This window comes from Lissotriton helveticus, chromosome 1_1, assembly GCF_964261635.1.
Source record: "Lissotriton helveticus chromosome 1_1, aLisHel1.1, whole genome shotgun sequence".
Lineage (NCBI taxonomy): Eukaryota > Metazoa > Chordata > Amphibia > Caudata > Salamandridae > Lissotriton > Lissotriton helveticus.
The window spans coordinates 126984812-127008677 of NC_136057.1; the positions used below are offsets into that span (position 1 = coordinate 126984812).

At 43.7% G+C, this 23866-nt stretch overlaps 1 protein-coding gene across 1 annotated transcript in view; it reads left to right on the top strand.

The window, feature by feature from the left end:
* The first annotated feature begins 486 nt into the window (after window positions 1–486).
* The window catches only part of LOC144767210 (uncharacterized), a 55121-nt gene continuing 31741 nt past the window's right edge, over window positions 487–23866 (top strand). Inside the window, exon 1 of the mRNA XM_078650772.1 lies at window positions 487–2055. Coding sequence (XP_078506898.1) covers window positions 507–2055 — 1549 coding nt within the window. The 5' untranslated portion in view covers window positions 487–506. The remainder of the gene's footprint in view (window positions 2056–23866) is intronic.

Below are 23866 nucleotides of genomic sequence, written 5' to 3' on the forward strand. Positions count from 1 at the left end.
TCCAAGAAACCCCAGGTTGAACATGCTCTCTATATATTCAATGACATAACAAGCGTTTTGTAGATCCTGTAGAGGTTTGGTATGTTGGCGCGTCCTTCAGTCACTGAACTGAATATTGCAAAAGAGAGCTGTACAGTGCAAGTGAGGATGATAGCGCAGTCTTGTCTGCCAGGGTAGTATAATCCTTCGATTGCTGCAAGGCAGTTACAATATTCTCTTTTTGTGGTAGCACAGTGTACAATTTGAGCAGACCAAGGAACAGACATAGTGTTGGAAACACGTTTCAAATCCGTGCCTTTCATAATATATGAACTATGTTGTGGGTATTGTGACATTTTAATGATTAATTTTTTTCTGGTTTTAGAAATGAGCGATGTTCTCTGATCACACTGGGGTTAGTGTGATAGGAATGAGTATTTTGACCCAACTGTCCTGTGATAACGTGTTGTCTTTTCTCTTTTCCTCTCCTCTGCAGACACTTGAGACTTGAACATCAATTTACCGGAATGGGCAGAAGACGGGCTCCAGGAAAGAAAGTGACAGCGCAGTGTTCATGTGAATCCGTAAGAGCCACAGCCCCATCTTTACCTCTTCATAACGTCTCCGCTTCGGGATCTCAAAATGATGCTCAGAGGGACCAGGACCTGGAACCCCTTTCAGAGAACCTGCCTCACATTATCCTTCTATCCATGCTGGAGGAGTTGGAAGCCAAACTGGAGAACTTGCTGAACACTGTGGAGGACGTACCTTCTAGAGTCACAGAGCTGATTAAGAAAATCTGGATGGAAAAGGAACAAGGTTCCCTAGATAATGCTGGAGTGACGTTGAAGGTGGTCTGTCCTGCGAGCATTAGAGATTGTGCTGTTAGCCGGTCTCCTCTGACACCTCAACTGGACAGGTCAGAGGAACCGAGCTTGTGTCTTCAGACAGTGTTTTCTGATGGGCATGCACCAAAGCAGGACTGTACGCTCTCCTCACCAACTGATGTTCAAGGGCGTCCAGAGGAGCCAAACCTTTGTCTACAGCCAATGTTTCTACATCGATGTGACCCACAGCAGGACCAGTGCGTGGAACCTGGGTTTCCAGATGTAAACAAGTCGCAGCAGGACCAGTGCATGCAACCTGGGTTTCCAGATGTAAACAAGTCGCAGCAGGATGAGTGCATGCATCCTGGGTTTCCAGATGGAAATGGAGTACAGCAGGATTGTCCTCTATCCCGGTGCCCTCAGACGGATCCTCCAGGCAGATCACTGGAGGCAAACCTGTGTCTTCCCTCAGAATTTGTTGATGGGCAGACACCACAGCAAGACCAGAACGGACAGACGGCGTTCCCAGAAGAGTGGGAGCCAGATGAGCCCCTGAAGCAAGAACCATCCCCATTGTCTGCTAATAGCTGGGACCAGCAGCAGACCCTCTGCCCACACCCACTATTTCCTGAAGGACACGAACCACAGCAAAACCACTGTATACAACCCGCGCTGCCAGATGGGAAGGAAGCTGGTGATCCTTTGGAGGAAGAATTGATGTGTTTTTATTTCCAAGATCCCCAGGAGAGCCAGTTCCTACAACCCGTGTCACCTGATGGGAAGGCACCAGATGAAAACTTAGAGTCTGGGCTGTTGTCCTTTGATGAATTGGGGTCACAACAAACCCAGGGCCTACAGCTGCACCTATGCCTGAAGCAGGAACTTCCTTATGCACCGGATCCAAACGTGAACTACGAGCTGGAATCCAGGCGCCCTGAAGCACAGGAACCAGATCAGAACGACAAGCTAGAACAGACCTGTGCAGATGCACATGGTTCAGATCAAAAGTACAAGCTAGAACCTCCCTGTACTGATGCAGAGGGTTCAGATCAGAACTACATACTTGAACCACTGCACCCTGATTCACAGCATCAACATCAGAACTGCAAGACAGAACTGCACTGTCCTGATGAGCGGGGTCAGTGTGTGCCTCCATCATTCCTAGGACTGGATACACATACTGCAGATGAAGACTCAATGGAGAGAGGAAATACAAAATCACATTTATTGCTGTTCGAAGCTACCCCAGGTATGTGTTTCAGTATAAATGGACTCTCGGAGTGCATACTAACACATGTAACTCTTCAAAATGCGTATGGGCAGATTTTAGAAAATCTCTGAGGGGAGGATTATGGTTTGTATGGAACCCACTGAGCAATACTGACCCCCAGAGTACAAGTACACATAGTGGAGATGTTTCCCTGCTTTCCCCTCCTCAGGTTCCACACAGGACTGCATCCTTCCTGTGCAGAAACAAGCCTGGTAATGGGATGTTGAATGAGACAAATAGGCCAGTAGCTCTTGTCGTTCCTTGTTCGTCCTCATTCCAGGCTGAGGAACTGTAAATAGCACTATTCATTGGAGGAATTACTGGCCAGAACCACACGTAATAGTCAGATGCAAGTGATGTGGTGTTCATTGAGAATAGCAGACATGCGCAGTCTAGAGAGGTAACTGTTTTTCTAGTTGCACAGTTACATTGGGTAAGACGCAGTCGTCTCCAGTTCCTGATATAAAAATCCTAGTCTGTATTCGGCCTCAACAGCAGGGCTGACCAGGGATGTTGCTGTCACTACAGGGTTCTCCAGGAGTGCACACCATCTCATGATAGACAGATACACAAAGGTTTTGGAACTCTGAGGTTACTTGCAATAATCTTATTATATGCACCAGGTGGTACTTTATCCTGTATAATACTTGGTCACACCATCACCTTTCTCACAAACCTTGGTGCATAGCTCCTACATATGCAGCAGCTAACATGTTTGCCAACATGAAAAATGAATTTACAACCTCTTGTGCAAAAGTAAAAATAAAAACTGTTATATATTTGTTGCAAAAAGATGTTAGAAACAGTTCATAAAAGTCCATTTAAAAAAAAAAAAGCTGCAGTAGCTCGGAACGTGTAGAAACTTGCAGAAAGATTCCACCCTTCCTTTATCTAAGGAAACTAATAAACATATTCCCTCTGCTTCTCATAGTAAGCTAGTAACACACAGCAGAAGTAATAAAAGCAAAGTTCTGTCTGTTGCTTTAAACAGCTGCTTCAATTATGCTTCGTGACTTGACCTTCCTTTCACATCAGCTGCTGGCTCTGGCAGCAGGCATTGTGCCCTCAGGACTCGACTGTAATAACTTATAAAAGCCGAGTTCTGACGTATTTTCTTCATAATGACTGACTTGGTGTGTCGCAAATTCCTGATTATAAAGAAATTAGAGACCGCCATATATACAGGGATTACAGAATCCCACGTAATATAATTATATATATATATATATATATATATATATATATATATATATATATATATATATATATATATATATATATATATATATATATATATATATATATATATATATATATATATATATATATATATATATATATTACCTACTGGCGGTCGCCAGTAGGTATATATAGTTAGGATTTTTTCTCTATGGGATTTTTGAAAATTCTATGTCTAATAACTTTGGCGTTTGTGGACGGAATTGGCTGAAATGTTCTGGAAAATGGAACATTTTGTTTCTGAGCAGCCCCTGGAAATTTGGGGGGGGTTCGTCAAGGGGGGGCTGAGAAAAAAGGGGGGTCCCAAAACGTGTTTTTAACATTGAGTTTTCCATAGGGCGGTTGGCCTCACTTTTAGCCCGAACGGCTGAATGGATTTGCACGAAACTTGGCAAAATTGTAGGGACTGGTAGCCCGATGTGCCTTTTGTAGGTCTCAATATATGTGCTTCAGTGGATTTTGAGAAATTAACGTTCAAAAAAAGATATATATCTGTAACAGCGGACCGGGAAGCGCTCCGGTTCGCGGACTTTTCGCGCAACGGAGCTTTGTGAAGCGAAGCTGATTGGTTCTCCGGCGTCTGTAAACATTCCAAACAGTCCGTAGCGGCCGCCATCTTGTCTCTCGGTAGGATCGAGAGACAAGAGGAGGCCAAAGCGAAGGGGCAAATGACCATAAGGGGGCATAGTAGATCCTCGCTGACCCCCTAGGTTTGATGTGGAGGTTTTAAAAGGGCCCCGCGGGGCAAAAAAAAAAAATAATAATAATAATCGAACGGCTGAATGGATTTGCACGAAACTTGGCAAAATATTAGGGACTGGTAGCCCGATGTGCCTTTGCTAGGTCTCAATATATGTGCTCCAGTGGATTTTGAGAAATTAACGTTCAAAAAAAGATATATATCTGTAACAGCGCTCCGCTTCGCGTACTTTTCGTGTTACGGAGCTTTGCGAAGCTGATTGGTTCTCCGGCGTCTGTCAACATTCCAAACAGTCCGTAGCGGCCGCCATCTTGTCTCTCGGTAGGATTGAGAGACAAGAGGAGGCCAAAGCGAAGGGGGAAATGACCATAAGGGGGCATAGTAGATTCTTCCTGACCTCTTAGGTTTGATGTACCATTTTGCCAAGTTTGGTGTAATTCCGTTCAGCCATTCAGGCTGTAGACGTATGTAAATGTCCTATGGAAAATTGCATGGGGAAACACATTTGAAAGTGTTGAAATTTAGAACCAATTAAAATGTTACTTTGGTTTTGTATTTGTGTGTGATGAAAGTTAATTGGTTATGTATATATGTCAAATGAGAGGAAACCACAGCCATTTTGTGATACTACTGTCTGAGGTACATTTGTGAGGAATTGTTGGTGGTGAATTTCTGGTGTTTGATTTACACAGTACTAACACTTTTCCTACTTTTAAAAAGGTGAGTTGTTAATTTGTAAGGGGAACTATGTTGTACACTTGAAGATAATTTGAAAAATGTTTTCTGTTATTTATTTGCAGTCCTTCTGTTATACTAAATACTTGATAAAGTTAGTTTTATATTATGTATTACTAAAAACGATAAATGAAAGTGATTATTTTTTTCTGCAATTTACAGCAAGCAATTTCAAAATAAATGGCTCACAATGAAGAGACCGTGGCAATTTCTTTGTAAGGGGAACTATGTTGTACACTTGAAGATAATTTGAAAAATGTTTTCTGTTATTTATTTGCAGTCCTTCTGTTATACTAAATACTTGATAAAGTTAGTTTTATATTATGTATTACTAAAAACGATAAATGAAAGTGATTATTTTTTTCTGCAATTTACAGCAAGCAATTTCAAAATAAAATGGCTCACAATGAAGAGACCGTGGCAATTTCTTTTGAATTGTCCACTACATTGATTGAAATTCAGAGCACCAATAATGAAATATTGTCACAAGGAGGAGATGACTTGTATGATTCCATTAGATTGATTGAAATGGACAGCACCAATAATGAAATATTGTCACAAGGAGATGACTTGAATGATTCCACTACATTGATTGAAATTGAGAGCACCAATAATGAAATATTGTCACAAGGAGGAGATGACTTGTATGATTCCATTAGATTGATTGAAATGGACAGCACCAATAATGAAATATTGTCACAAGGAGGAGATGACTTGAATGATTCCACTACATTGATTGAAATTGAGAGCACCAATAATGAAATATTGTCACGAGGAGATGACTTGAATGATTCCACTACATTGATTGAAATTGACAGCACCAATAATGAAATATTGTCACAAGGAGGAGATGACTTGAATGATTTTTTTGATCAATCTGTTGATGGCGAATTTATCGAATGTTTGGAGGCCATAGAGTTAGAAGAATTATCATTGCAGACTTTTCATGAGGAAATTGCTGATGAGGACATGGTACTAGTTCTTTCAAATTTAGAAAATTCTGAAGAATAAATTTATATTTAGAAATCAAAAATTGTTTGAGACATTATTCATTTTTATTTTTAATTTATGAGGTTGTAGCGAAGTGATTGTAGTATAAAATGAGACTTATAGTATAGAGTGCAACATTTTTATGTTACATGGTAAGTTTACTCATATTTACTTCCCTTCTGCCACTATATTATCTCCAATGTGTATTTGACATCTCTTCTTCATCTCCGGCCTCCTTTCTCTCACTGTGTGTCTCCGATGCATCTTATCGCTGCTATTTTGTGTAATTACAGAAGAGAGTAAAATAAAATAGTTTGGAACGTGAAAAGGGGGCAAAGTAGAGTACCCCTCACCCCCTAGGCCTTTTTAGGCGGTCCCAAAAGGATCAGTTTCTGCTTTCCTGAGAGATTATGGTATGAGTTCCATATACCACAATAATTTGCATTACAACATGCAAGATATCTATCTCCTATTACCAACTTTTGGAGATATTCGCGCTTAGTAACACCTGTCCTGAGCAGTTCTTAGCCATGTTATCCAATGGGAGGTGGATAACATGGCTAAGAGCATTAGCTCGGTAATGCATGAATATCACTGACTTTTTAGCGATATTCATGCATTGCGGCCGTTTATTATCGCATTTGCGATAAACCTTGATAATAGCAAGGTTTATCTTCGATAATTTCTGACGATGCTTAGCGGTAAAAAAATTCGTTGGTAAGCATCGTTAGCGATAAATATCGCTTAACTTTGGTAATATGCACCAACGTCTGTTAACGTTCGATTGGAAGGAAATGAGGAAGTGTTGAAAAACATTGTCTGCGCCATCTTGCCTTTTTTGAAATGCCACACTTTTGTCGTGCACGCCAGCCATTTTAGATGCCTTGAGCAGACCCACTCTCTGCACGGTGTCGATTCGTAGCATGGCTCCCCACCCTCGCAAGCATCTTCCCCAGGCACTGGTCACCCCCGCTCTCTGTCTTATGCATCGGCAATAAACCTCCCCCCATCTGCGCTGCTCTTCCCTGAAAATCACACTCTGTGCCCGCCCGACACCTCCCTTTCGCCCTATTCACTACCGCACCCTCTGACACTCCTCTTCCTCTGTGTCCGATTGTCCAGGCTATCAGCTAGCCCTGCAGATGTAGTTTATGGCTCCAGCTGTAAAGAATCACCCCTCTTCAAAGGAGTTATAGTAGATCAAGGCCCACACCCGATGAGATCCGTCACACCACACGTGTTCCTACTATCTGAAAACCATCCTGTATTGTGATTGGGGAGGGGACCGAGCCTGAAGCGGAAGATTCTAGGAATGACTCTTTGTACATCAAAGTTTTTACAATTATGTGTCACATTAAAAATATATAGCACTCCAACAAAGTAGTAGGAATATAAAACTTTAATAACATATAAATATATACAACAAAACAAAAACAGTAAAAACATTTAAACAACGAAGAGACCGTGGCAATTTCTTTTGAATTATCCACTACATTTATTGAAATTGACAGCACCAACAATGAAATATTCTCACAAGGAGGAGATGACTTGAATGATTTTTTTGATCAATCTCTTGATGGCGAATTTATCGAATGTTTGGGGACCATAGAGTTACAAGAATCGTCATTGCAGACTTTTCATGAGGAAATTCCTGATGAGATGATTGAAGAGGAAATTCCTGATGAGGACATGTTATTAGTTCTTTCAAATTATGAAAATTCAGAAGATGTTGCCTGGGGGTGGGTCGTGAGTAGCAGTCTGTTGTGCGAATAGTTCCAAGGCAGCAGAACGCGCTGAAATCTAGATGGCACGAAAGTGATGTCTAGTAAGTTGCCGCCCAGCAAATAACGGCGTGGGGCGCCGCGGGGGTGAGTGAGTCCAGTAGGCACCACAGCTATTCTTACCGGCATTGCAGAATTACTGCTGGGGACAATGCCTGTGCTGTAGCAGGGTCACAGCAGAAACAAAAAGGATTCTGTTGAAGATGTTGTTGGTTTTCAATTTGAAAACAGTTCTGGTGTCAACTGCTATGCTAATGTAGTGGTTAATGTTTTGTTTTCTCTAGAAAATGTAAAAGAGGGGGAGGCAGTCCAAAGTTCCGTTAAAAGGGCAAAGGAAAGGATCGGTGGTTTGAACTATCAGTCAAAAAGGGGAGGGGGTGCAACAATTTTTCCTACCGGGTCACACTGTGCTTTCACCGGAACTGAGGTCTGCAGGATTCTAGTAATTCAAAGTGAGGCTGGCGCCAGCATGGGAGCGCCGACGTCCCGCGGATACAGTTTCGTCACTCCACGGGCGATCATGGCAGTCATTCCCCATCGGGGGTCGGAGACTCCCGCTGCTCCTCTAGAATCTTCAAGGTCGTGGAGGACTACGGTGGTGGAGTCAACCAGTGACCGGGCCATTTCTTTATGCTGGGCCCGCTCTTGCCAGGTCGACCGCCATTTTGAGAGTTCGGTAGCTACTGGCGATCGCGGGGTCAAATGAGCGGACGGGCTCCACCCTGCCGGGCGAGACGTTGCAGCATGGCTACAGTGGAAGAACCCTTTTCCGGGCGCCTGGAGCGCTGAGGGTGCAGCTGGGAAGCCTCCACCTGGGAAGGCGGGAGAGGCCTGTTCGCACCGTCTCTCCCTCCCAGTGCACCCCACGGCGTCTCGCTTGACATTTGTTATGGCCGGACCAGGCGATGAGGACGAGGGGGGGGGGGGGTCGGAGGCATGTGCAAGACATCCCCCCCCCAGTGTTGTCGCAGCCATTATTCAAGAAAGAAGAAGTGTCCCGTCCGTCTTCGGGCCGGGCTTCCGGTAGATGTCGGCCGGACGCCCCTGGCTCTGGCCCCATGAACGGGTTTCTTGGTTTATCGGCTGCAGCCGGATCCCGTCGGCCTCGGCCCCCCGACCGTTGGTGGCCGGACCGGAAGAGCATGTGGCGGGACTACCTGCAACTCTCAAGGGCCACCGCGGCCAGACTGGGAGAGAGAGGGGAGGGTCGAGGAGACATTCCCCCCCCCTGCAACTGTTCAGCGTTGTAAAGGCAATCCCCTGGCCGGGTCCCGCTGGCCTCGGCCTCTCCTCCGGCTACACCCTACGTTAGGATCTCCTGGCCGAGGCGTGGCAGCAGGACCCGCCTTATATGGGCTGCTCCCGGCTGGGCGTAGCCGCAACCCTGCCCCACCTTGGTAGTTTCCAGAGTGGGGGCGGATGTTCTACTGACTTGCATTTTCCCTAGTCTATCGATTTTTTTGGCGTGGCAGGCGGTGGGACAGCGAGGGGTGATTTGGTTTCTCTTACTGTTTTTCTGGTCTCTCACCACTGGCATATTTTAACGTTTTCTTGTTTCTAGGACATTAATAGGTTTTATCATTACGTTATGTTATCGTTTCTTTGTTCGTTGTTTAATAAAAGTTCATGTTCATCAGTGGCCTACTGATTTTCGTTTTCCTATTCTTTTCTTTCCAGGTTGTTTCATGCTAAAGTTTCTGTTAACAGGATACAGTGATCACTTCGTTATTATTGCATATGTCCTTTTCACTAGGGGTGCTCTCTGGTCGGGCCAGATGACCTATCTCTAGTAAATGGTCCAGGTCAAACAGGTGCATCAATCAGTGGGGAGTAGATAGGCATGACAGATTACAACGGGGGAGAAAGGTCCGCATTACGTACCCTTTCACTACTTGCAAAGATTTTCCTACATTTATTTGCAAACCGGGAATACCTCCAAAAAGAACTAATTCCCAAACAGTCAATGTTCGGACAACCAATCAATCAATGAGGAATTAAATAGGTACGACGTGTTAAAGGCTTGCGTTACCTACCCTTCACTATCTGCACAGGGAGAGAGAATATTCCTATTCTTCCTCGTTTGCAGGCAGAGAAGATCCTTAAGAGAACCAACTTCGAACAATTCAATGCTCGATTCAAACAATCAACAAGGGGTACTGTGAACACAAATGAACGCCGCTTATGTACATACACATTGCTATTTTCAACAGGTTGTTCCTAATGTTTCTATTTTAGCGAGGTCAAAAAGAGATCCCATTAGTGGCCTACTGATTTTGCTCGATTCCTTTTGTTTTTTTACACGATTTTTCGCTATCTGCAAAGACTAAACAGAGTATTGCGACTCTGTGCTTGTTTGTAAATAGAGAATGAACCAAAGAGAACAATCAATCAAATGGAGAGAGAAGCAGGCACGACGGATTACAACGGGGGCAAAGGCCTGCGTTAACTACCCTTCACTATCTGCAAAGAGAGAGTACTCCTAATAGAAATGAGGGGTGGGGAGCAGCATTCAAAGCAGATCAGTGTGCATAAACACGAAAATGTTTTTACTTACCACGTACTTGACATTCGACAGTTTATGATATTTGCTATTAAAAAACCATTGAAATTCACTGAAAAAACCATAGGTTATAGACCATATATAGTTAGGAATTAGCATTTACAAAACCTTGAAAATTCACTGAAAAAACCATAGGTTATAGACCATATATAGTTAGGAATTAGCATTTAAAAAACCTTATTTTACTCACACAAAACCATTGAAATTCCATATATAGTTAGTTGCACTAACTATATATCGCGCACCCGCAATCCACTGCTGATCATGTCACATATTACATCATTCATGACATGGTCAGTGACATCACTGATGACATCACTGATGACATCTCAAATGACATCACTGATGACATCAATGATGACATCTCATTTGACATCATTCTTGTGCTAATACGATAAACCTCTTAGATACACTCAGTGTATACAGACACTCACACACTGTCACTCATCCATGGAGTTACTCACACACGTAGTCAGTCATGCAAAGAAACAATCTCACCTCCATTTCTTCAACTATACAGTTATACACACCTTACTTATTCAAACATATACTAACACATATTTACTCTCTTATACAATCCCTGATACAAGTTCACAATGATCCATACAACCACTCACATATTCAGTGGCTCTCATGCACAGTTATTTATATATGCCAACTCTCACATGTACTGTGTTTTACATATGTACTTACTATGACATGTAGCATTGAGATATCCATTCACTCATCAATACACTCATGCACACAGTCAACTGCCCATGTAGCTGTTTCCACATGCACTCTTGAACTCATACACCTAGTGAATCAACTGCTCACACATCTATGCACAGAGTCACACACCTCCCAGCCACCCCTACACAAACTCAATCTCCCATACAAATACTTGGGCAACCAATCAATAACACATATAGCCTCTCGTATAGCTAATGATCAACACATGCAGCAGTTTACATCACAACAGACATAATAATGCACAAATTAAGACAGTTTAGTCACTAACCCATGCATTCAGTGAGACACATTTAATCACTCACTCATACAGTCAGTCACGCACCTACTAAATCCTTCATCCAGACACTTATACATCCACTCATTCTTCAATATGTAAGACATATTTTAACTTTACAGAAACATACAGTCACTGGATGTTGTCATCAGTGATGTCATCAGTGATGTCATTTGAGATGTCATCAGTGATGTCATCAGTGATGTCACTGACCATGTCATGAATGATGTAATATGTGACATGATCAGCAGTGGATTGCGGTTGCCCGATATATAGTTAGTGCAACTAACTATATATGGAATTTCAATGGTTTTGTGTGAGTAAAATAAGGTTTTTTAAATGCTAATTCCTAACTATATATGGTCTATAACCTATGGTTTTTTCAGTGAATATATATATATATATTTATATTTTTATATATATATATATAAAAATATAAATATATATATATATATATATATATATATATATATAATTATATTACGTGGGATTCTGTAATCCCTGTATATATGGCGGTCTCTAATTTCTTTATAATCAGGAATTTGCGACACACCAAGTCAGTCATTATGAAGAAAAGACGTCAGAACTCGGCTTTTATAAGTTATTACAGTCGAGTCCTGAGGGCACAATGCCTGCTGCCAGAGCCAGCAGCTGATGTGAAAGGAAGGTCAAGTCACGAAGCATAATTGAAGCAGCTGTTTAAAGCAACAGACAGAACTTTATATATATATATAGATACGTAAACCCAAAGTTGGGTCTGCGGACCTGAAGCTCCCTGATTGGCTGGCTACATCTTGAACCATTACATGATGAAGAGACTTGTTCCCCGCATCCTGTAAAAATACTAAAGAAGCCATAAAGAGCCGTGGTGCCGTCCTGTCTCTCCCTGGCACAGGGGCTGCCTAATGTTAAAATGTAGAAAGAAATTGCTGATTTTGAACAGAGGTTGGATTCCACATCATGACCCTTGAGGTCCGCAAACCTTAGGCAGGAGTCTGCGCAGGCACCGTAATTGGCCTTGTACGTTGGTGGACATTTGTGATGTTCGGAGACCTGCTGCTCTGTCTGAAACTCTATCGATGTCCAATAAGGATACACAAGTTTGCAGGGGTCCGAGAACCCCAAGAAAGTGTCCAGGAACCCTTAAAAATAAAAAATAAAAAAACATAAGCCAGGCCCTTTAGCGAATCCCCTGCTGTGCCCAGACACCGTTGAACACCTGTGCCTCCTTGGAATTGGCTGCAAGTAACTGTTGCGTGTGTATATGATGAAAAAAAACCCACTGAAAACAAGCATTGGCAAAACAAATAGGTGTCTCCTATCCGAAAGCTATTGGCTTTGGCAACGAGTTTTAACTATTATGTACACCAGTGTGACTGCTGTTCGGCATGGCTAAAAGTTAGTGGCACGGGGCCGGGTGGGGTAGATAGAAGGGGATAAATTGGGGTAGAGTGGAATGGGGTAGGTTGGAGTCAAGTGGAATTGGGGTGGATTTGGGTGGAATGGAGTAGATTCAGCTGGAGTAGGATGGATTAGGGTGGATTGGAGTGGGATAGATTGGAGTAGAGTGGGGAAGACTGGAGTGGAGTAGATTAGAGTGCAATATATTGGGGTAGTTTGGATTGCTGTGCATTGGACTGGAGTAGAATGGGGTGGAGTTATATAGAGTGGTGTAGGGTAGATTGGCTTGGGGTGGGGTAGAGTGTGGTGGAATGGATTGGAGTAGATTTGAGTGGGGTAGTTTGGATGGGGTAGATTGGGATAGGTACGTTTGGGGTGGAGTGGGGTAGGGTGGATTGGAGTAGGGTGGAATGGATTAGATTCGACTGGAATGAGGTAGGTTTGGGTAGAGTGGGGTGGAGTGGAATTAGATAGATTGGAGTGGAGTGTTGTGGGGTAGATTAGGTTGGAGTGAAATGGGGTAGATTGGGCAGATTGTAGTGGGGTGGTTTGGATGAAGCGGAGAGGGATAGTTTGGGTGGAGTGGGGTAGATTACAGTGGAGTGTAGTAGATTATAGTAGATTGGATTTGGGTAGATTGTGGTAGTTTGGAGTGAGTAGATTGAGGTAGTGTGGAGTGGGTAGATTGTGGTAGGAGTGTAGATGAGTTGGATAGATTGCAGTGGGGTAAATTGAAATGGAGTTGGGTAAATTGGACTGAAGTAGAGTGAGGTAGATTGGTGTGAAGTCAGTTAGATTGGAGTAGATTACAGTTGGGGTAGATTGAAGTGGAGTGGGGTAGACGGGTATATTGAAGCAGAGTGGGGTAAATCAAGTGGAGTGCGGTAGATTGGGGTGGAGTGGGGTAGATTGGAGTGTGGTGGGGTTGATTGGGTTAGATTGAGTGTATTAGGGTAGATTGGAGCGGGATGGGGTAGATTGAGTTAGAGTGGGCTAGATTGCGGTGGGTAAATTTGGAATGGATAGATTGGAATGGGGTGAATTGGAGTTGGATGGATTGGGGTACTTTGGAGTGGAGTGGGATAGATTGGAGAGGGGTGGGGTGGATTGGAGTGGGGTAAGTGGTGTGGAGTAGAGGAGCGTGGAGTAGCGTGTTGTTTCATGGAGTGAGTGGCATAGATTGGAGTGGAGTGGTGTGGAGTTGAGTGGCGTAGTGTGGAGTATACTTGGTGTGGTTGCGCACTGCCATTACAGACAAAACATTTTCAATTGAAATGATCATTACATTTACACCTTAATATGGTTTTACTGAACATAAATGATAATGTTTGCAGATGTCATGCCCTAGTGTATTAATGTGTTTCAATCTTATTCAAATATTTTTCTCCACACTTCAGTAATACAAAACAAATGTGCTTCATTTGTACTAATTCTTATATATTCTGAGAGCACTTCATATGCGCACTTTTTTCACTCGCTCGAAGCTTTTTTTGTAAATGGCTGTAATTCTTGTTCATATCTCGTCACATTTACTGTTCATTCACAGACCGAGATCAAATGTCAAATGCTGTTTCCCCTAAACAGCCTGTTCTTTCTCTGACTTCAAAGTAAGAGAGCCAGTTCCTCACCGTCTCACTCATCGCTGCTTGCCTCTCCTTGCTCGTTATTTATAAAAGCAAATTTCTTCATTTTCTTGCCTTCGCCACCTCCCCTTTGCATAATGGTAGCAGCCGTTTCAATTAAAGTGCTCATGTCTACTGCTGCCGACCAGAAACTTCACTGTCGACTGTAAAGTTGGCAGCTAAGGTAATAGAAGGACGGCTTGGGGTGGAGGGGACATTGGCATGTACAGAGGGCAGTGCCATTGAAGCTTCTGGCAGCTCTCACCAGCAGCATTATGACGCGACCATGCCACATCTGTACAACGTTTCCGGGCCGAAAGCTGTATAGGATAATAGTTATATATTCCGTAACCAGTCTGTGAGAAGTTGGCCTGATATATGATGTTTCCAATTCTGGAACCACCTTGTATCAGTCCAAACAACCCTTATGGTGTCTGGTTGTAAGTCAACCTTATTAGACAAGCTATCCTAGGGGTAGCATGGACTAAGCAGCCTAAAGGCTTAACTTAAGAGGTCGTGTTAAGCGAGCTGTTTTACCACATACAATCCTGTAATATCAAATGAAAGGACACCACACAAGTATATATTATAAAAATATATGTATTTATTACTAAAAACAATCCCCAGTATTCATTATGAAGAAAGGGGCACAAGCGTTAAACCAAAAGCACAGTATAACATACAAAGTTGCACAATTTTGGATGAGGCCGAGGGGCCACTCAAACCATAAACTAAAAAAAATGGTATAAGAGAGACCATTCGATCAGTAGTTAGGCCTAGGGCCTAGGGAATCACTGGGAGCAGTCGGGACAAGCAATGCTGAAGTCGGGAAAAGCCCGCGGGATTCGGGTGCAGTGCTGAAAGCACAAGCATGCATCAATGGTAAGTCAATGGTGCGTAAAAGTTACACAAATAGAATTTAAGGACACTTCCGCTGAACCTAGAGGAACAAAACTTAAGACACAGACCCTAGAGGTGTGTACCAGTATGGGAACACCGGCGTTGCAATGTTACCTCACCCACAGGAAGCGGGTGCACAGAGTCAAAGTTGAGTCGGGTTTCGTCACGCAGGTTCTTGGTGCTTGAAGCTGAAAGGGCTGCAGGAGAGGTGAAGGAGAAGTGTCCGGTGGAGTCCAAGGGTGGACTCATGTCGAAAAGTACCTGAAAGCAGAGGGGACAGAGTCTGGGTCACTCAGCAGTGACCAGGGTGGAACCAGGACGGAACCAGGCAATGTCGGGCGCAATCAGGTGGTCGTCGAGGAGCTTCTCTCCACTGTCACGTGGGCTCTGAGGCATCTGCGACGTCCAGGAGCGGGTCACGATCTGTCCCACGAAGGCTCTCACCGTCGGCGCTGTCGGCTTCAAGATTGGAGCAAACAACACTTGGCAAGAGCAATCCACGCGGAACCGGGAGATTGCTTCTCACTCGAACCAGGAGGGTCAGAGTGGGGGCTCCTTTTCAGGGGAGCTGGTGTAAGTCTGGAGCAACCAGAATCACAAGTCGATTTTCAAGTTTCGTCGGCACAGGGGCCACCAGCCAGCTGGCAAGTGACCGGGCCATCCTGTTGAGCCAAAAGAAGCAGAAGGGCCCCACGCAGCACTCGGTGAGTGTAGACGGGTGAGCTTCGGTGCAAGAGTGGCTCAGGGTTGGGGCTTCTCAAACCCCGGTGTACAGTTTCGAGGGTCACTCGTGGGCTGCACGGTCAGCGTCTTGTGGTCTTTTCAAGATGGCGTGCCCCACGCTTCCGGTCGCCTCAACGGGTCTCAGCTCTGCAGGGACTGTGGATCGGGCTGTTAGAAGGCAGGCAAGCTTGATCTCGTCGATCTCTGTCGCTCGAGTTCCGGCGGGAACTGCAACAAAGCAGACGTCGAGGGCTGGATGGTGCCTGTTTGCACAGGGTGGTCACTCCTTGACCACAAGGGAGATTCTTCAGTCTTCTACGTCGAGTAGGATGTCGAAGGGTCCAGAGTTTCGTTTCTTATGTTTCATCAGGATAATCTGAAGTGCATTGGCACTGCTCCCATTCTTATACCAATCTAGGGGGCTGGATTACCTGCTAGGTCCCCTCCTATGGGTGGGACCCAGGAAGTGGGTGGATACACCCCCTTCCTTTGATCCAGGTGGCGCTGGCACGAGGGCTGGAGTGCCCCAGAACCGGTTTGGCTGGATTATGCAAGGGGCAGCCTTGTGCGCCCCCAGCACTGTCTGGTTTCTTTCAAACCTCCCTGCTACAATCCACTATCTCCTGTCTGGGGGGGTGTGACACCTCCCTGCGACAGGAAACCCTTTGTCCAGGCCCCCTTGGCTGAGTTTCGGTCAGCTGCAGGGGGTCAGACCTGTGTCTGTGGCAGAAGCATCCATTTTGTGGATCTGAGGCTCTTTCAAAATTAACCGCATTTCAGTAAAGTAACATGTCTTCTCCCTCTAGAGGGGTGGAATGCTATCCCCGTCACCAGGACTGGCGAGGGGATAGTATTCCAAATCGCATGACACCTTACACGACATGTTTTGATAAAGCCAAACCAAAGTTGCTATATAACCGCGAGGATTATAATGCACTTAAGAGTATATGGTATGGCATTATCCTGAAACAGCTTAGGGAGTTGTTCCGGACAGCTGCAGACAGGCTCAGCTCATGCTAGAGCTCCATCTCACATTAAATCATGCACTCTGCCTCCAGGATTGATGAGGCCTTCCATAGGAGTGGCTCACAGGTTTATATGTGTCCAGATATAGGTTTAGATATAGGTATACTATATCTAAGTAAGGGGTGATTACACCACCTTACCCCAGCTGAGTGATCAGCCAGTTGTGTCAATTTAAGAACCAGCCAGGGGTGGCAAAAGATATGCTGCAGCCCCTGGAAGGCCTTGGTGGCTCCTATGCCCTGGGCACCTATAGTGCATGGTACAGGGGCTGACAAGGAGTCCATTTCCAATTGTGGTATGTACCTAGGGTACATGGAATCCATTTTACAGAGAGAGCAGATAGCCTGGGGCCCTGATTAGCAGGGAACCAGGCCAACTAAGTAAAAAACCAGCTAAACACTAGGCAAAAAATCTGGGGTAACCATAGTCAGGTAGCCACCTTCCTACACAGTCTGTTTGCTACATACAATCCACTGTACTAAATGATATGAGGTATTCTTAGTACATGTATTTCTAAAATGTCACATGTTGTAATATTTAGGACACATACTATTGTAATGGAAGTTGATCTCTAGTAATGTTTAGGACATGTATTATTTGTAAAGTAGAAATGCTTTCACTTAAAATTGAATATATATACTTGGTAGTTTGTTTAAAGGACTAATCAAACCAAATGTCAGAAGTACAGTGCTATAGAATTGTGATGCACTCTGATACCCAGTTGGGTCATGTTCACGCTATATAAAACACCAAATTAATAAATGAATAAAACACCTGAGTGCAGGGAGACCCCCCACACACACACCTGGCGCCTTCTGTGAAGAAGGTGTGTGAGGGCAGAAAAATTACCTTCACACCCTGCAAGGCCAGCGCCCTCGATGCTGCCTGCGTGGTGGCCATATTGAAGCAGAACACCATTAGGACATCTCAGGCATTTACACCCAATACCGTGAAAGACGGCAAGCCCGTAGGCTGATTTAGAAATTATTGGGCGCTTTGCTAGTGGTATCTTGAGGAAAATAGTCAAATAAAGTACGGCGGCGTGGCCAAACTACTTTTAAAAAATAACATACTTACACTGGGGAGAGACTTCTCAGGCTCTGATTGTGGGCTGGCATTTCCTGCAACAGAGAGCAACCATATCTAGCTTCTTATGAGACTAATAGTCCCCTTTCCCGGGGTTTAGAAGAAAAAAAAATCAACATTTGCAGGTGCAGCACCTAAGAAGCTTATTGATGGCACAGTAATAACTCTCCGTTCCCGGCATTCTATTTTTATTTATCATATCCACCACTTTTGATTGAAATTTAAAGGGTTAGGCCTCAGTAACTACGTGTCAATCTTTGTAACCCGGCAAAATGCAGTATGATATTTATTTTTCAACTGATGGTGTGGGACACTGCTAAAAGTCATTTGCAAAGTCAGAGGGTTCGCAAGGCAAGACCAATTGGCTTTGCCAGTGCTTGTTTTTATGTTGTGTGCTAGGAAAACAATCTTACACCTTCTCCTCTTGTATGGATAATCAGCAGAATTGTCACATAAATTCTCTAATTTTGAAGTCATAGGAAGAAAAGTAAACATCAAGCTCCCTCAAAGAGAGAGCTTGACATTTAACCTCTGTCTTTGAATGCATAGCAAATATGACCAGATAAAAACAAGATTTAAAGGCCTTTTTACATAAAGCGTGTTTGTGGAAGAATACAGTAAACTAGGTTTGGGCAGCGGGAGGGGCGGATGTGAGGAATGTATTCCCAGGGATGCTTTCTGAATATCCCCACGATGTCTTTAGTGCTGTCTGGTAGTCGTGGATCTAAAACACAAAGGTCACAATGAAGTTATTATTGGGATTGCTTTTAACATCTTAATTTATTTTTAAAAATTATTTGAAACTCACTTAAACCATATTCTCTCTCTCTCTCACTCTCTCTCTCTCTCTCTCTTTCACTTTCTCTTTCTTTCTTTCTTTTTCTCTTTCTATTTCTCTTTCTCTCTCTCTCTCTCTCTCTCTCCCTCCCGCTCTCCAGTCCTTCACTCCCACGTAGTTTGTGGTTATAAGAGTTTCTATTGAAAAGCAATTATTTCGTTGCTAATAACTTTGGAATCTTTTGACAAATCTGCACAAACTTTTCAAAAAGATGTTTGTTCTGGTTTCTCTTTGTCATACCAAATGTGTTTATTTTTATGGTTTTACATAGTACAATCTTGGCTAAAGGCCATTGAAGTACTTTTCTAAAGAAGAAAGACCAAAATGCAGATTAGATGTGCCATAAAATAACAGATAAGCAATAGACTAATCCCACAGATCACGCCAGGGGAGAGAGTTCAAAAGTCACTATCCGGATACATTGGAAAAGTGGATGCTTGCTTGCTTGAAAAACTGTATTTCGGCGAACAGCCATAAAAGCATTGTTTAGAATACAGCATAAAATTGTTTAAATACAAATAAAATAAATAGTTGCATTCTTTTACAATGTATAAAATACATCATAACTTCCATATAAAAACACAGATAAAAAAGGCAATGCCTGATTGGCCGTTGAGTTAAAATACAAATACAATGCATTGATCATATATAAGTTCTAACAAATTTACTTATAAATAAAAACAGATCACAGGAAACCCCATCCTTTCTATGGACACAAAGAGAACCAATCTAATTTTGGTCACTGGGGAGTTAAAAAATTGATTAACTAAAATACAATATCATTAGTTTGAACTTATCAGAGGCCCTTTTTGAGAATAGCATTACGGGTACACCACATGGAGAACAAAAATCGGGATACAGAGAAAACAATCGGTAATTGTGTATCAGATTTGAGAATCCTAAATACCTCGCAATGGCCAGATCCCAAATTTATTATAAGTTGTTTTAACCAACGGGATCTATGGCGTTTGTAAGCTTGACAAAAGAATAGCACATGTAGGACCGTTTCTACTGCAGTATTACATACAGGGCAATTCTCTGATTCAGAGCTTGCCCATTTCTTTGTAAATGTACGTAATGGCAGTACCCCATATCTGAACTGTAAATAAAGTTTATTTACCAGGAATGGCTGGATGTCATCTAACACCAATTCTGTGGAATAAACATCCTTCAGTAATAAGAATTCAGATGTTAATCGGCCCAGAGAGGTGCTTGTGTAAAGACCCATAAGCTTAAAATCTATAAAACTCTTAGCCAAACCCTTCTTGGTTATCATCATGGAACTTACTTCAGGGTTGCTCCAGAGGATGGACCTACCGAGGTTTTTATGTGTTTGAGCCAAGCAAGTTTTTGAGCACCCAGAAGCCCCATTAGTTCTGAAAGCTCCTCCCTATAATGCACTAACTCTAAGGAGCTCCACAAACGCCGCCAATACAATAATGATCGTAAGGAAGCGTCCTCTGCGATGGGTCTAACACCAAGGTCCATACGCAGAGGAACTAAAGGGGTGCTGGATGGAAGCATCAAGGGTTGTCTAATAAAGCTATTTTCGGTACACGTTAACCTATTTAACACACAATGGGCCCATATTTCTGCCTCATATAAAGAGGCACTCCTTGCCTGTACTTTATATAACTCTAATGCAGGGCTGACAACTTGATTTGCAGCACTCCTGTAAAAATTTTGAATGCCTCCGGCTACCTGGGAAAGTTTCAAGCTAGCTATAGTAATCTGGGAACCCCAATCCATTCCCTCTGTTAATGTAATACCCAAATAATCAAAGATGTTCACCTTTTCTAGTAACTGCCCATCTAAACTCGGATTTGGGCGAGTAGTATTGCCAGGACTGAAGGACATATATTTGGTCTTTTGCAGATTAATTTCCAGGCCCTGATGCTTGCAGAAGGCACTAAAGTTGTCCAGCGTCCTTTGAATCCCCATAGGGGAAAAGTGGATGCAGAAAAGCGATCACAGATTTATTATTCAGAGCTTCTCTCAAATAGGAGGATTTTGAGTTCCTTTTTAATTGTGGCAAGACTTGTGGTTGTTCAAGGTGGTTGTGGGAGGGAGTTCCAGATCCTTGTAGCGCTGGCAGAGAAGGCGAGCTTTATAAAGCGTTCTTGCCTGAATGTCGCTTGTTCCAGCAGGAGGACTTTACGAATTCTCGATCTTGTTCAGATCCAGAGATTTTGAGTTTTTCTACCAAGTAGTAGGGTGTGGAGTTGTGGAGGGCTTTGTGGGTGATGCATTCAGTGTTACATTGGTCTGTTGCTTCAATTGGAAGCCATTGTAGGATGCGAAGTATAGAAGAAACGTGATTAAAAAATGTTGTGACCTGTCACAAAGTGGATAACTGTATGAAGCATTTCTCTCAGTGATGCTAATTTTCTCTGGGAAGGCCAGACAGGAAAGAGTTCCAATAATCCAGTCTGAAAAGTACCAGCGTATGGACTTCTAAGTTCGTCAGGCACTCTTGTGCTTTGATGAGACATGCTTTTGAAGGTAAATGAGAATAAATATAGGTCTGTAATTGTTAAGGTTGTTCTAGTCGGCGTCTGTGTTGTTTGATGAGGGGGGTGACTTGGCCGAGTATGAGGAAGGTTGGCATGGAGCTTCTCGAAAAGGAGAAGTTGATGATTTTGGTCCATGCAGGCGAGATATGATGTGACTGAGATTCTTGACACGCTCAGGAGGGAGGGGATCGGAAATGTGCGATGTTGGTTTCATGCAAGCTAGTAATTGGAGCACTTCTTCTTAAAATACATAGTCGAATTCAGTCCATCTGGCATAGGGTGAGTTTGGCGAGACGACCATTAGTGTGAGGTAGGGCCTTGGGTAGACCCTCTTTGCTAGGGGGGACATCTTTGGTGGAGGACGGAGAGATGAGTGGGTCAAGAGAGATTTTAATATTAGATATTTCAGAGAAGAATGTTGCAAACTCTTCGCAGCGCATGGTAGAGTCATTTATTAATTGTTGATGGAAAGAGTAGGTTTGCTGTTTGATGATGTTGAGAAGGCCTTTAGGTTCCTAGAAGGGTCAAGTTGGGCTCAGAAGAAGAGGGATTCTTCTCTGAAGATATTTTTTTTGTATTTTATGCGTCTAGCTCCCGGTATCGCAAGATGTGTTAACAAGAGTTGTTGTCTCCAGTTTCTTTCAGCCAACCGGAGTTGTTGCCTCTTTGTTATGGTCTTTGTTAAACCAAGATCTGGAAGGGTTACTTCTTGATTTCTTGAGTTTCAAAGGGGCGTCTATGTCAAGTAGTTCTCCCATTTTTCTGTTGTAGTGGGCGGTGAGATCATCACCTTGGAATTTGGGAACTGACTAACGTTTCTAACTCTGCCTGGGAGATTCAATTTATGTTCCCCGCCCAGTGCTTGGGCTGGGAACATTGGGGGTGGGCCTTTGGTTGGATGGCATTGAGATTGAAAAGAATTAGGTGGTGAGGTGTCCAGCCGGTGGGTAGGATAGAACGGAGGAATAAGGTATTCTGCTTAGAGATGATTGCATCAAGGGTGGAGCCCTTGGTATGAGTTTGTTTATTGCAGTGTTGGGTGAGATCGTTCGCTTCCAGGAGGGTGGATACGGCTTGTACTGATCATCGGCATTGTTCAAGTGCAGGTTCAGGTCTCCTAGTAGAACGTCTGCGCTGACTTTAAGGTAGTTTTGCGTTAATAGGTTTGTTTAGTCCTCCAAAGATTTGTCATTTTTCACCTGGAGGGTGATAGATGACATGAATTTTGATATAGTTCGGGTCTTTGGACGAGAGTTGAACTCCTACATATTCAAAGGTAGGGTATTTCGTGTTGAGGAATGGAGCTAAGCACAGATAGTTTTTGTGTATAATTGTTAATCCACGGCCAATACAATCCTAGCGGTCGTGCGGATGATTGAGAAGCCCTGTGGGTTGAGATAATTGATAAAAGAGGATGAGTGTTCGTTCAGCCGGGTTTCAGTTGGAAAGCAGAAGTCAATTTTGCGTCCTAGGATGGTTTTGGCTATTTGAGTGGCATGCTTGACTGCTGACTGACAGTTTAGTAGCATGCATCAACGCGTAGGTAGTGATCTTGGACCAGGCTGACAGGGTTAGATGGTTGTTATTTGGGTAGGCCGCCTGGGAGGGTGAGTGGTGTTCGTGGCAAGGATGACCGGGGTCTTGCGGCGGCAAGGCTTGCTCGGGGCATTGTCATACGTGTTGCTCAGCATTTCAGCTTCCCGTTGCATAATTTCAGTCATGGTGCATATATGATTTAGTTGGTGATGGATATAGGGGATAGTTTGTGGCAGGATCAGTGTTCGCTATAGATGCGTGAAGCTGGGGCAGGAAGTAGGTAATCTTTGCGTTCTTACACAGTGACGAGATTTGATCCAGAATAGTGTTGATTGTGAGTTCAAGCTGGGCTGTTGTAGGGATCAGTTGAGTGGCGGTTCGGTCAGTGGTAGCAAGTGGAGTGCGATGGAGCCCCCTTCCCTAAGACCAAGATCCATACTCTATCAGATACAAAACTCCCGACCTCAAGGCCCTCCAGAACAGAAGCACCAATGTCAGACTGTGAAGCAGCCCTTCTAGCTGCTGCATACCACACTCCCGCCTCAGACTCTCCTAAATCCGAAATTCAAGTGATCACAGGACACCGGAAAGACCTTCCCTGCACCAAACCACTGAGACATCCTGTCCTGACCGCCATACCGAGGGCGACTAAAGATAGAACTACCAGAAATCAGATACCTTTCACTAACTGCGTACTAATCAACTGCAGATCGGCCTCACTACATGGAATGGAACTAGCCGAGGCTATCCTCATTGATGATATTGACATTGCGTTCCTCATGGAGACCTGGTTGAATAAGTTATCTTCTCCCTGTCTAGACATGCTCGTACCACCTGGCTTGTCCCTCATCACCAAAGACAGGATAGAGCAGTGAGGAGGAGGGGTAGCTATCATCCACAAGGATAGTTAGGCCATCTCGGAAACCACCTCGTTCGACTACGATTCCTTTGAATGTCTATCCACCATCTTCAAGACTAAAGACAATGATTCTCTACCATGTCACCTGCTCTACCACCCCCCAGGCAGAAACAACGCTTTTGGAGAATAACTATCCGACCTGATAACACAAGGTGCACTCGGCGACTCCAATAGCCTAATTCTTGGGGACCTGAATCTACGATGGAACGAGACAC